We start from the raw sequence: 13,826 nt of genomic DNA, 5'->3' as shown, positions 1-13,826 counted from the left end.
GAACTATCAATGATAGACGCTGATAGACTTCAATCAATGTCTATCATCAATGATGATATTGATTGAAATCTATCAGTGTCTATCCTTGATCGTTATAAAATTTTGCTAGATCTTGTAAATATTTTCAATAATTTTATCATTTAAAATAATTTCCCAAAACAAAATATATTTACATTAACCACTAAGCATTCATCCCTTTTTAAATATGTTCTATTATTATTTTTTATCTCTGAAATTTGAAGTTTATAATGGTTTGATCTCTAAAGTAATTTTAATGTTATATCTATGAGAACAACCTATCTTTAAAGTAAATTGAAAATTCCCATAAGGGATTGTATATGATATATATTTACTCACTTTCCATGACTATTCTATAAAAAACTTTCCAAGTTAAATAAAGCATAGTTAGTTTGGATTAGAACAAAGCCATAAATTGGTTCTTTATTTCATAAAATATAATACACACAATAATCAAAGGAAAAGATCATAGTGATGCAAAACTATATATTTATTTCAAAAGCACTTTCAAATGCCCTCTATTCACCAAAGAAGAACTTTAACTAACCAAAGCACATCTATTGAAGACTTAGCATTGGATTACTATTTTTGAATGGCACCCATTAGAGCACTTAATCCACCATTGAATTCAAAGCCATAAACATGACCCATTTTGGCTCTCTTAGTCTCAAGGTATCTTTTATTGTCCTTTGTAATTGGGGTTACAAGAGGAACTCTGCCTGAAATATCCAACCCATATTCCTTTAGCCCCATATACTTTGCTGGGTTATTTGTCATTAGCCTAATTGTTCTCACCCCAAGATCCTTTACAATCTGTAAAGTTATATACAAATATTCAATATCATCAATTCAAAACAAAATATGACTAATTGTTCAATATCAAAATATAGGTATTCAAAAGTAGTTTTATTCACTTCGAATATGAATGAACGGTCAAAATTATAATTCTACGTGACATTATCTAGTTTTAAAAAGTACCATATTGTCGTTTATTTATGTCTTATTTGATTACTATTTTATTTATTTTTTTATTTTTAGTATTAAACCATTTACCTTTTTCTTTTAACATTTTTAAAATCAACAGAAAAAGTTATTTATTTAAACAAAAATAAAATGCTCGAAATGGCCAAATTAAATGAGTAGCCCACCAAAAAAAATGAACAAAAAATGCACAAAAAGTTATTATTTATAAAAATTAATTTTGAGTTAGAACTTGTTTCTTATCTGAAATTTGAGTAATAATTTAGGTTCCATTTGGTAATCATTTTGTTTTTTAAAATTAAGTCTATAGACACTACTTTCCTATCTTTTTTTTTTTTATCTATTTTTCACCGATAATTTAAAAAGCTAAGCCAAATTTTGAGAGGACTGTTTTTAAAAATAGAAAAATAAACCAAAATATTTACAAAATATAACAAAATTTTATAACTATCAATGATAGATGCTTATAGATAGTGATTGACTTCTATCAGTGATATTGATAGACAATAGAAGTCTATCAGTGTCTATTAACGTCTATCATTAATAGTTCTAAAATTTTGTTATATCTTATAAATATTTTTAACAGTTTCACCATTTGAAATAATTTCCCATTTTGAGAATTAAAAAAAAAAAGAAACTCTCAAAAAGTTATTTTAGTTTTTGGAATTTATTAAGAATTCAACTATTGTACTTTAAGAAAGATACAAATTATTATAAAAATATGTGAATGAAATAAGCTTAATTTTCAACAACAAAAATCAAAAATCAAATGGTTGTCAAATGGGGTCTTAAATATTAATTTTTTTTTTTAAAAAAATAGTCAAATATTGAAAAACAAGGCATAATTTTTATACCATTAAATATTTATCTTGTACAAACTTACTTTACATTTCTCGTTTAACAAAAAAAGTTTTTGAAAACTAAAATAGGTTTTGAACTTTGTTTACATCAATAATCACTGTTGAGGATGATATAATAAAATACAAGAAAATTTGGAGTTTCTTTAGTTTGGCAATTTGAAAATAAAATTTTGAAAACAGGAAATTCATATAAAAAAAATTAAAAAAAAGAGTTACCTTTCATGTTTTCAAATATTTGTTTGATAGTAGATTTAAAAATTAAATTTCAACTTAAACAATTTTCACAATAAGTTTAATAATATATTTGTAAACCATAAATTAACTAATTACACTTACTCACTAAATATTAGGTTCAATATAAACTATTACTAATTAATTGATGAACTTGTTTTATATTAAAATATCTGGTTAATTACTAATTTTTAATATCACATCATATATAATATATTATACAATACATATTTTAATTTTATAAAAATAATTGAATTTATAACTTGAAATACTATATTTTTTATTTTTTTTTTCTAATATAGTTATGCATTTTAAAATTTTGAATTCAAAATCTGTATACACAGAAAACATTAAAAACAATATTTTCAGAATTTGCACTTTTAGATCACATAATCTAAAAACAATTTTCGAAAAACAAAATTCTGACCGCCTACCAAATGCATATTCACTTAGCTCAATGAATTTGAAAATGAAAACCTAAAAGAAAATATATGAATTGCCTACCTAACATACCTATATATTTTGTCCATGAAATTTAGATTTAGAGTGAGTAGTACTTTAATCTCTAACATTTCAAAACCCGAGATAGGAGTTTAGTAGCATTTTGGTCATTTCTGTCACTTTTTTATTAAAACGTTACTAAATTCAAACTTCAAGGACCGAAATCGTAATTTTTTCTAGAACCGAGTTGTTGATCGAAAATATTTGATCTTTCACTAGGGTGTTTGGTTAAAGAAAACATACTTGTGCGGCGACGGTATAGTCTCTAGAATCAATAGGCAATCCCAGATCTTGATTAGCTTGAACAGTGTCTCTACCAGCATCTTGTAAATTATATGCAAGAAGCTTATTTCCCAAGCCAATGCCTCTTCCTTCTTGGCCTCTAAGATAAATCAACACTCCTTTCCCAGCTTCCTCAATGTGTTGCATTGCCAAACCTAATTGCTTTCCACAGTCGCATCTTCCTGATCCAAATATGTCTCCTGTCAAGCATTCTGAGTGCACCCTCACTAAAATCTCTTCCCCATCACCTAAATCACCCTTCACAAAGTACCCCTTTTACATATTATTCTTCACATCATTAACCAATAACATCAAAATGAATACTCCATGCATTTACTCTAATCGTCCATTTTATTAAACCAACATTTTAACAAGTCTATACACACGTTTGAGAATTAATAAGTTAAGAAATCGATAATCGAAGATAAACAAATAACGAAAACATTAAAAATCGCCATATAGATTTACGTAGTTTACAAATGGTGTGTTACATACGTTTACGTGAAGAGGGAGATTAGTTTATTATTAGAGAGAAAATGTCATATTAGAGTCTGAGCTAAGCACCAATAAGATTAGAGAGTTTATATAGCACACTTCTCTAAACCCTATAAGACCAAAGTCGTAAATAACATAAATAGAGTTTGCCCTAAAAATTTTATGTTGATGGATAACGATTATTAGTTTAGAGTTTTAAATGATATAACTCCCAACTAGGGTTTCCCCTAAAAATTTTATGTTGATGGATAACGATTATTAGTTTAGAGTTTTAAATGATATAACTCCTAACTAGGGTTTGCCCTAAAAATTTTATGTTGATGGATAACGATGGTAGCTAGGTTTGAAACCAAAGTGGTTATTGTTACCTTAACCAATGCGATATGTTCGATGCCATCTAAGGTAGACTTGTAACAATATGCATTGAATGGTCCCCATGTAGTCGGCATCCTTGTAGGTTCTCCGATGCGCTCGATTAATTTCTCCCTCTTTCTCCTATACCTATGGAGTATACCATCATAAATAAGATCAGCTCTCTTATTCAATCTGATAATAATTTAGGTCTTATTTGGTAATCATTTTATTTTTATAAAATGTAGTATCAAACAAATCAATTATTGTGTACTGGAATTACCACTACCTTAAAAACAATTTCAACACGACCTTGATGTTAATCGTCTCATGTCAATTACTCCCAACATTAACACAACATACTCTTAATTAACTGACGAGCACTTGCCGAAATAGGATCAGAATCAAAGAAACTTTGCTTAGAAAAATGAGGAATAAAAGTAGAAGTTGAGAAAATATGTGTGGTTGAAGAAATGGTTACAACATTTTTAGTGAAACCAAAAAATTTGTTTGAAAATCGTTTTTAGATTACAAATTAGTGGTTTCGATTTCGAAAAATGTTCACATATTAAATGAAAAAATCGATAACACATTAAACGGGAAAACAATAATAAAACGTTTTTTAAAAAAATTATTACAATAAATGGAATAAAAGAAGTAAAATGTCAATTTTTGATAAATCATTCCAAATCGTTTTTAATTTTTGGTTTTAGAAATTTATGTTTGTTTCTCCTTTTTTTTTTTTTTTAAAGGATTTTAAAATGGAATGCACACCACACACACTAAAATATATATTTGGATTATTATATTTTCAACTGGTTTTAATTTTCTCTCAAAACAATTGAATTTAGAAACACCAAAAAGGCACTTCTAGGAATAATTCAAAAGCACCCAACTAAGTGCATGTTTTCAGAGATTACTTGTAGTCTGTAGAGATTGTTTTTGGGTCAAGTGATTTAAACGGAAGCACCTCAAAAAACACTTTCAATAAGTGTGCAAATACAAAAACAAAAAGAATTTATCATCAAATAATTTTTACTGAAAAACTTACGACTTGAACGAAATAATTATAGGATCACTTAATAAGAAAGAGTTTAAGAAATTTAGGACCTGATCAAGTCAGCTATGGAGATGATTTTGAGATTATGATGTTGAGAAAACTCGCGAAGCTTTGGGAGCCTAGCCATGGAGCCATCCTCGTCGACGATTTCACAGAGAATTCCTGCAGGAAAGAGTCCAGCGAGCTCCGCTAGATCGACGGAGGCTTCAGTGTGGCCAGGCCTTTTCAAAACCCCTCCTTCTCTATATTTGAGGGGAAAGATATGACCCGGTCGTTTAAAATCATATGGTTTTGAGTGTTTTGATGCCAATGCCACCACCGTCGCCACTCTATCCTCTGCTGAAACTCCCGTCGTTGTGCCCTCTCTTCCATCCTTCACAATTTTAATTCACGATCATAAGAATGATGGATGATGGTAAATTTAATATTCTATCATCACTCTAACAAAACATTATCATAAATTGCTTATAGATAATTTTTTTTTTTTTTTTTTTGTCTTCTTAGGACTACCTATATTTCCTTTTCCATTTCCTTTTTCATTTTTTCCTTTTAATTGACTCTTCCTAGCTGCATATTATCTTCTTTGCTACATAATAAATATAGTTGAATACTTTTTATTTGGTTGATACAATTTATAAGAGAAATGGTCAGAATTAATAACCTGAAATATTTTCATCTTTCACGGGTAATACTTTTTGACAATTCGTTACACACAATATTATCTTTATCCTGGCTGAGATTCCACGGTGAAAAGAAAAAATCGATAATTTGGATGTGGGATGAAAAGAAATCTAACTTTTATTCGAATCTCAAATTGATTTTTTGTCGGAAAGGACCAACAAAAACTATTATAATAATTTGCCAAAAAATTTGCTAGTTGTAAAATACTTTTAGAGGTCATGACAATTTTCAAATTTATAATCCAATTGGTGCCTTTTTTTTCCTTTTTACAAAGTTCACTTATTCGTATAGCTCAACTAAAAAAATATTGATTGTACGTGAACCTATTTTGTTTTTTTTTTTTTTTTATTAATGAATATTACAGCTTATTTGGAGATTCTGGTAGCTTTTAAAATAATGGTTAAAATTTGAATTTTTAGAAAAAGCAACTATAATATGGAAGTACATTAGTGATCATCAAATTTGAATTTTTAAACTTGAACCAACTAATTATATACGTTTCGTTGGATAACGATTTCGTTTTCTATTTTAGATTTTTTAAAATTAAGCCAATTTTCTCTCTCTTTTTTTTTTTTTTTTTTTTTTTACACAATGATTTGCATCTTTCTTAAATTTAAGATTTAAATTCTTAGCCAAAATAAAAAAACTAAAACAGGTTTTTAAAAATTACAGTCCCGTTTGGTAACCATTTCATTTTTGTTTTTGGTTTTTTGAAAATTAACCCTATTTCCTTCCCATTTCTTATAATAATTTGCTTCATGATTGAATTCTTAGTCAATTTAAAAAACAAAAACAAGTTTTTAAAAACTATTTTTTTTTTTAATTTTCAAATTTTGGCATGGTTTTTTAACCCATTGGTAAAAAATAGTAACTAAGGAAGAAATTTGGATGTAGAAGATAATGTTTATAGGCTTATTTTTTTAAAAAAAAAAAAAAAAAATTGTTACCAAACGGGACATACATTTTTTTAGTTTTCAAATTTTGCTTTGGTTTTTAAAAACATGGATAAAAAATAGATGACAAAGCAAAAAAATTCGAAGTGGTAGGGGGGTTTCTAGACTTAATTTTTAAAAACTAAAAAAAAAAATCAAATTGTTACTAAATAAGGGCTATAGTATTTGGTAAAATATTACAAAATTGTTGTGGTTTAGTTTTAGTTTAATTACTAAAAGTAGACCTATACTCTTTCAATTATTGTTTTTATTATTTATCGTCAATGTCTAATTTAAAGTAGGGTTGTTTTCAAATATAGAAAAATGAACGAAAATATTTACAAAATATAACAAAATTTTAGAATTATTAATCATAGACTTTGATAGACACTCATAGACACTGAATGACTTCTATTAGTATCACTGATAGACACTAATAGACACTAATAGTTTTATATCATTAATAGTTCTAAAATTTTATTATATCTCGTAAATATTTTCAATAGTTTTATCATTTGAAATAATTTCCGAATCTTTGTTTTTGGTTAAACTGATTTTCATAGTTATTTAAAATCACTTTTTAATTTACTCTTATGCACAAAATCATGTACCTGCAAGTTTTCAAAACCAACTTTTCTAAAAGTCAACCATATTATCTAACTAGAGTTTTAAGATTCCTATTCCTGTCCTTTATATATATACATTTTTTATTTTCACATCTATTTTATTCTATATCAATAAAATTTTGATTAATTCAAATTTTTATAACAATTATTTATCCTAAGCTTTTTTCAAATAATTTAGATTAAAGAAGATAATTTGCATTTTAAATCATATGAACTTTTAACAATTAACTTACTTTAAAAAAACATTTTTGAAAATAGAAAACAAAATCAAAATCTCAAATGAAAAATCCATAAATACCACAGTGATGGTAAAGGCAGTTGAGAGCATCTCTTGGTTATCCTTTTGATCCACCATTAATGGAATCTGCAATCTCTCCAAATCTTCTCCTTTCATCCCCACACAAACAATCCCAGTTCCATGTTTTACAATGAAAGCCATTGCCTCTGTTGTTACCGACTCCGCCGCCATTATAAGATCTCCTTCATTTTCTCGATCTTCATCATCAACAACAACCACCATCTACAAAAAAAACATGAAGCTAGCTACCATGTCACATCACAACACATAAAGATGACGTGACAGTTATGACATTAACAACAAACCACTTTCACCTTTCCTTTCCGAACATCTTCAATAGCTTCCTCAATGGATGAAAACCCTTCCGTCGGACGGTCCAAGTCGGACTCGTCAAATGAAATTGGCTTGCCGCCGATGCCAAAGATTGTATCGTTGGCAACGGTTGCATTGACTTTGACATCGATATTAGAAGTAGAAAATTTGATAACTCCATCTCGGACGGAGCGGTTGGTGGTTTGATAGAGTTTAGAAGGTTTGATGATGGAGGGGACTTTGGAGGCTCGACTAAGAACTGTTGTAGCGTAGGGTTTCACATGGCTGATGGCTGCAAAAGCTTGAAGGTCTTTCCATTGTCTATAAGAAAATGTGAAGAGGACAAGTTGTTATCAAACAAATGACATTAAATGTATTCATCTCAAGCCACTCCCATGACTTAAAAGTTGCATGTATCTTAGATAGTTTAATCTCTCAGACTAAAAAAACGTCGATATCAAAATCCGCTTTTTTAGCCTCGTTTATTTTATGTCCTGTTTGGTAATCATTTCATTTTTTCTTTTGAAGATTAAGCCTATTTCTTCCAAATTTCGTAATGCAGTTGAATTTTTAGTCAAATTCAAAAAAACAAAAACAGAATTTTAGAAACTACTTTTTTGGCTTGGTTTTTTAAACGGTTAGAAAAGTAGATAACAAAGAGAGAAATTTGGAGGTAGAAGTAGTATCTATAGTCTTAATTTTCAAAAACAAAAAAATAAAAAACTATCAAACAAGACCTTAGTTTTATAGTTTTGAAATTTTTATTTGTTTCCCCCTATTTTTCAATTATATGATTCTACATTTTTTTAAATAAATACTCAAATTCCTAGACGAATAATAAAATCAGTACAAGTTATTGAAAACTACCATTTTCTTAGTATCTAAAATTAATTGTGGATTTTGAACCATGAAAACTATGTTGGAAAACTTGAAATAGTCTTCATAAGCTTAACTAAAAAAAAATATTACTCATCGTTTCGTAACCATTTGACTTTTTTTTTTCCTTTCTTTTTGGTTTGGTTTTTTAAATTTGAGCTTGTATTTTTTGTTCTAATTGCTTAATCATAGTTTTCATCTTTCCCACATGAATATTTGAATTCTTAATCAATTTAAAAAATAAAACAAAAAAATAAAAATGTTGAACTTGTTTTCAAAACTTAGCTTAGATTTTGAAAATTTAATACAACCTTGGAAATAGATATGTTAAATTGATAGATAAAAATAAATTTAATACTATATTATTTAATGTGATATAAAACAAAAAACTCATAAATAGAGAAATTGTTTATAAGCTTAATTTTAAAAAATCAAATAGCTATAAAGAAGGCTAAAAATTGAACTTACTAAATCTATAAAATAAAAACAAAACTTTACCTAATATTTGTTTAGTTGAATAGAAATGGGGGAATTCTCAAACTACAAATCTCGTGATCGCTAACAAATTCATATACCATTTAAACTATGTTCACTTTAGCTAAATTTTACGTAACCATTAATGAAGATTAATGGTTACAATGAGGGTTAAAAATTTAGCATGCTAATTTATATTTTAAGAAGAGAAACAAATATGAAAAAATCAAATAAAAGTATAAAGTGGACTTACCGAAGATGAGAAATGGATGTTGTAGAATGAAAAGAAAGGCTTGTAAAAGCCATTGCTGAGGGCTGAAAGTTTCTTATTCAGAATTCTGAATGGAAATTGAAGCTTAAATGTATTTTATTTGAAGTTTCTAAGTTCTCTTATTTATATAGTGTAGGTACCATTATAACGATTATTTTTAAGAATAAATAAAAACTTGTCAAATCATAAATAATATATTATATTCTTGAGAAGTTTTTGAAGTTCTCTTATTTCTATTTAGTACATCAGTTTCAAATGGTTTCACGTTTAGTCTTGAAATTTTAAATTTTGTTTTAGTTTAGTTACTAGGTTTCAAAATGCTCAATTTTACTTTTGATATTTAATTTCTGCTTCAATTTGGTCTCTATGTCTTGAAATTTATACTTTTAACCTCAATTTTTCATTAAATACTCACGTTCTTTCTTTTGGAGTTAATTTATTTTAATAAATTAAAAATCGTTAAAAGAATTATAATTAATTAAGTTCCACTATTTTTATCACTTTTAAAATTAAATTTAAAAACTTCACTTCTAATTATTATTACTTAATTAATAGAAATTGACGTCAATGATTGAAACTAAGTATTTGATAAAAAAAAATTAAGGTTAAAAATGTAAAATCTTGAAATCCATGGACCAAATTGAAACAAAATTCAAACTTATGGGTAAAATTGTAACATTTTAAAATTTAGGAACTAAATTAATAAACTAAATACTTAAGAACTAAATGTCTAACATTTTAAAACTTAGAGACCAAATAAAAACTAGAGTCAAAATCTACGGACCAAAAAGGTATTATTCCCTATATTTTTCATTGGAGCTAATATTTAAGCGTTATTTTCAAATATAAAAAAAATGAGCTAACTCATTTATAAAAATAGCAAAATGTCAGTGTCTATTAGTAATAGACAGTGATAGTCATCTATCAATGCCAGCCTGATACAAATAGACACACTGATAGATGACTATGAATATCAAATTCTAAGACTGTGACTAATAGACAAAACTTTAAAACAGGTCATTTGCATGTCATTTTGTTTTTCTTTTTCTGTTTTTTTTTTTTTTAAAAAAAACTTTAATCTTATTAACTCACATTCCTAAGATTTTTTTTCCACATTTTTAATAACCTTTTTAAACTTTTAGCCAAGTTAACCAAGATGATAGCGAGAAGAAGAAAAACTAATTTCGTTTTGTAGTTTTAAAAACTTGATAGAGATTTTCGAATTGTTAATGGAAAAGTCGATTAAATAACACAATTTTTTTTAGTAAAATAACACAAAATTATTTGTAAACTAGTGTTTTAAATAGGAAATTTAAATCAAAATAAATTTCACATAAATTATGAACCATGAATTATAAGATAATAGGTTGGGGAAAATAGAGAACACCAAAATATCGAAAAATGAAGAAATATTAATAGTAATGATCATCCTTCATCTATAGTTTGCTTTTAGAAAAATATTATGTTGAAAATGAAAGGCAAGATTCAAACCTGCCACCTATAATGAAAAAATATATATATATATATATATATAAACTAGATTGGTCTTTTAAAAAAAAAAAAATTAATGGATAAGTAACTTTTTCCTAATTTTTTTTAATACAATAAATGTGAAGATTGAGAATTGAAGCTTTATTCCCCCATTTTATGAATAAAATAAAATGTAAATGTTTTAATGTTTGGCGAAGCTAACATCAACAATTGATGTAATTTAATGTTCAAGATATACTCTAAAAAATCTATATACTATATTAAAAAGATATGATAGAAGAATTTTAATCGTTTTCTTCCCCTCAACTATTTTATAAAGCTTATTTTGTCCTCAAATCATATCTCTTTATTTTATAGGGAAATTATTTCAGAAACTGTTGAAAATATTTATAAAATATAACAAAATTTTAGAACTATCAAAATTTGCTATATTTTGTAAATATTTTGGTTCATTTTTCTACATTTTTAAGCAACCATATTTTATACCTATATATGTATTTTTTAATTTCACATTATCTATTTTGCCCTTAGACCATTTTTCAACCAGTCTTATTTTGTCTTCATATCTTTTCATATATATATACTTTTTACTTTTCTATTTTTCCTTTTTTTTTTTCTTCCATTATTTTTTTTTCACTAATAAATTATTAAAAAAGTGAATTTAAAATCATACACATCCTTTAAATATACAGATCCCTACAGATAACTATTTTCTTCTTTTTTTCTTGCATATCCTTTCATATTTCATCTTTTCAAAAATGCATGCTAAATGTCTTGTTTCATTTTACTCAAGAATTTTTATAATTATTAATAAGAACATCTTAATTTCATTTTATCTCTTTTATTATCTTTAAATTTTATGTCCAATATTTTCAATTTAGAACCAATAAAAATTATATTCTTTCAATTATTTATATTTCACTTTAAGAAATTATCTTTAATTAAGATTTTTAACTGTGTTTAACACATTATATATTCATTATAAATTAACCAAACAATATATATATATCTATTATCTCTTCTACTACTTTTAAATTTCATGTCATATATTTACTATTTAAACTGAAATAAATGTATATCCTTATTAACAAAATTATATGTTACAAAAAATTTTAATCACAAACACATGTTATAAAGTGTCCAAAATGTTGATTCCATTGTAAAATGTGTGGAGAAAGAAAGAATTACGAGAGGAAGAATAAGAGAGAAAGCATAACCAACGGAGAATTATTAGTTAAACTAATTTAATTAAATATATACCTTCAATTAAAAAGAGGTCAGAAATTTGAATTCTCTAAACGGTGTAGTAAAATAGAAAAGGAATGAGAGAATAATGCATCATGAGTCATGTGGAAGGAGAAGGCATGACTCACACCCTATGAGAGAGAGAGAGAGGATTAAGAAGGCATGAGATATAAGGAGAAAAGAGATTAAGGACACATAATGTGGTTTTTTTGTCCGACATGGACAAGGCATGAAAAGAAAGACCAATTTAAGATTATTTGTCGCAGGTTTATTTGCGGCTCTTAAGATTATTCAATGATTAGATCATTAAAAGGGGAAAAAAAAAAACAAAGTTGTTGGTCTCCCCTAATAATATCACAATTTGAACTAAAAACGATTTTCTTGCATTATCATGTTTAATTATTTGGGTCTCATTGTATTTTTTTTTTAATTTGGATTTATTTTATTTATTTATTTATTACTATGATCATCATCTTTTTTAAGAAAATATGTGTATTCTTAGTCAAATCTTTTTAAAAAAATCATGTTATTGTCAGACCAAGAAATTTATATTCAGAGGTTGAAAATTTATATTCAGAGGTTGAAAATCTACCTCAAGATGACCATTCACTCGATCCTCAACCTTTTGACTTACAACCTACTAACCTTCAATCCTATCAACTTACAAGAGATAGAGAAAGAAGGATTATTAAGCCACCAACTAGATATGAAGAAGTTGGTGTTGTGAGCCACAAACTCCTTGGACCGAACAAGGAGTGGAGTTCACAATTCCTACTATTCAATTCATTGAGCCAAACACATGCCCTAATATACTTGTTGATGAAAAGACTTATGTTTTGTTGTTATTATACGTTGATAATGTACTTTGGCATCAATGATGTTCGAGAGATTAGAAAATTGAACTCACAGCTTAGCAGTAAGTTGAAATGAAGGACTTGGAATCTTCGGGGATAGGCAGAGGTATACTTTGTTTATCTATTTAACCTATTATGTATGCAAGATTATGAAGTGATTAAATATGGAAAGTAGCAAATATGTTAAGACTCCATTAGCTCAACATTTGAAATTGTTAACTACTTAATCTCCATCTACTCATGAGAAAATTGATGATATGAAATCTACTCCTTGTGCAAGACTGGTTGGAAGCATTATGTATGCAATGGTATCTTGTCGACCTATTTTGGCTTATTCAATGGGTGTTGTTAGTAGGTGTATGAGTACTTCGAGAGTTAAAACTTGTCACTAATCTTCATCTTCTACTCAACGCCTTTCTTTAGCTTCTTGATGGAATATGTGATACTTATCAAGCTCTCCAAATGTCATCTTCAAACTCTGCAATGGGTACCTGAAAAACGTGACAACTTACTTAAGATATTGTTTCATTTTATTTTAATATTATGCAGGTATAGAAACTGATTCACATAATTGGAAGTAGTGGCCATTTATAGTTAATTTTGTACTGAATGGAGAAGTGGAGGTTATTTGTGTTGTAACCATTCTCCACATATAACTGTATTTCTCAGATATTTAAACCCCATTTCATCTAATAAAAATATTAAAAAGATTTTACCCAAATTCAAAGTTGGTATAAGAATTATTCATATGGCAACAGAAAGGGTAGAAGATTACCTCACAACCACGAGTTATTACTCTTAACCCAACCAACATAAATGCCTCCCATGTATCATTGTTAAGCCAGTATTTACGTCGTTAATAAACCCTTGTCCTACAAAAATAAATTTGTAATATTCTGTTCCATCAACTAGTACTTAATAAGGTAGTAAAAGTGGAAAGCAAGGGTCGATTCTTAGGGAACTAATTGAACAATTAAATAAAACAAC

General features: G+C 27.1%; 1 protein-coding gene across 1 annotated transcript; it reads right to left on the bottom strand.

The window, feature by feature from the left end:
• Positions 1-418: 418 nt before the first annotated feature.
• Positions 419-9,284, bottom strand: LOC120069597 (bifunctional riboflavin biosynthesis protein RIBA 1, chloroplastic-like). Its single transcript, XM_090306954.1, has 7 exons — positions 9,232-9,284; positions 7,631-7,949; positions 7,446-7,538; positions 4,830-4,915; positions 3,737-3,869; positions 2,835-3,131; positions 419-831 (listed from the first exon to the last, which is right to left on the bottom strand). Exons 1-7 carry the CDS (start codon positions 9,282-9,284, stop codon positions 601-603), a joined length of 1,212 nt encoding a protein of 403 aa, XP_090163080.1. The 3' UTR covers positions 419-600.
• Between the last annotated feature and the right edge of the window lie 4,542 nt (positions 9,285-13,826).

This window comes from Benincasa hispida, chromosome 11, assembly GCF_027475165.1.
Source record: "Benincasa hispida cultivar pf3 chromosome 11, pf3_genome.v1.1, whole genome shotgun sequence".
Lineage (NCBI taxonomy): Eukaryota > Viridiplantae > Streptophyta > Magnoliopsida > Cucurbitales > Cucurbitaceae > Benincasa > Benincasa hispida.
This window is presented reverse-complemented; position numbering and strand designations above follow the sequence as displayed.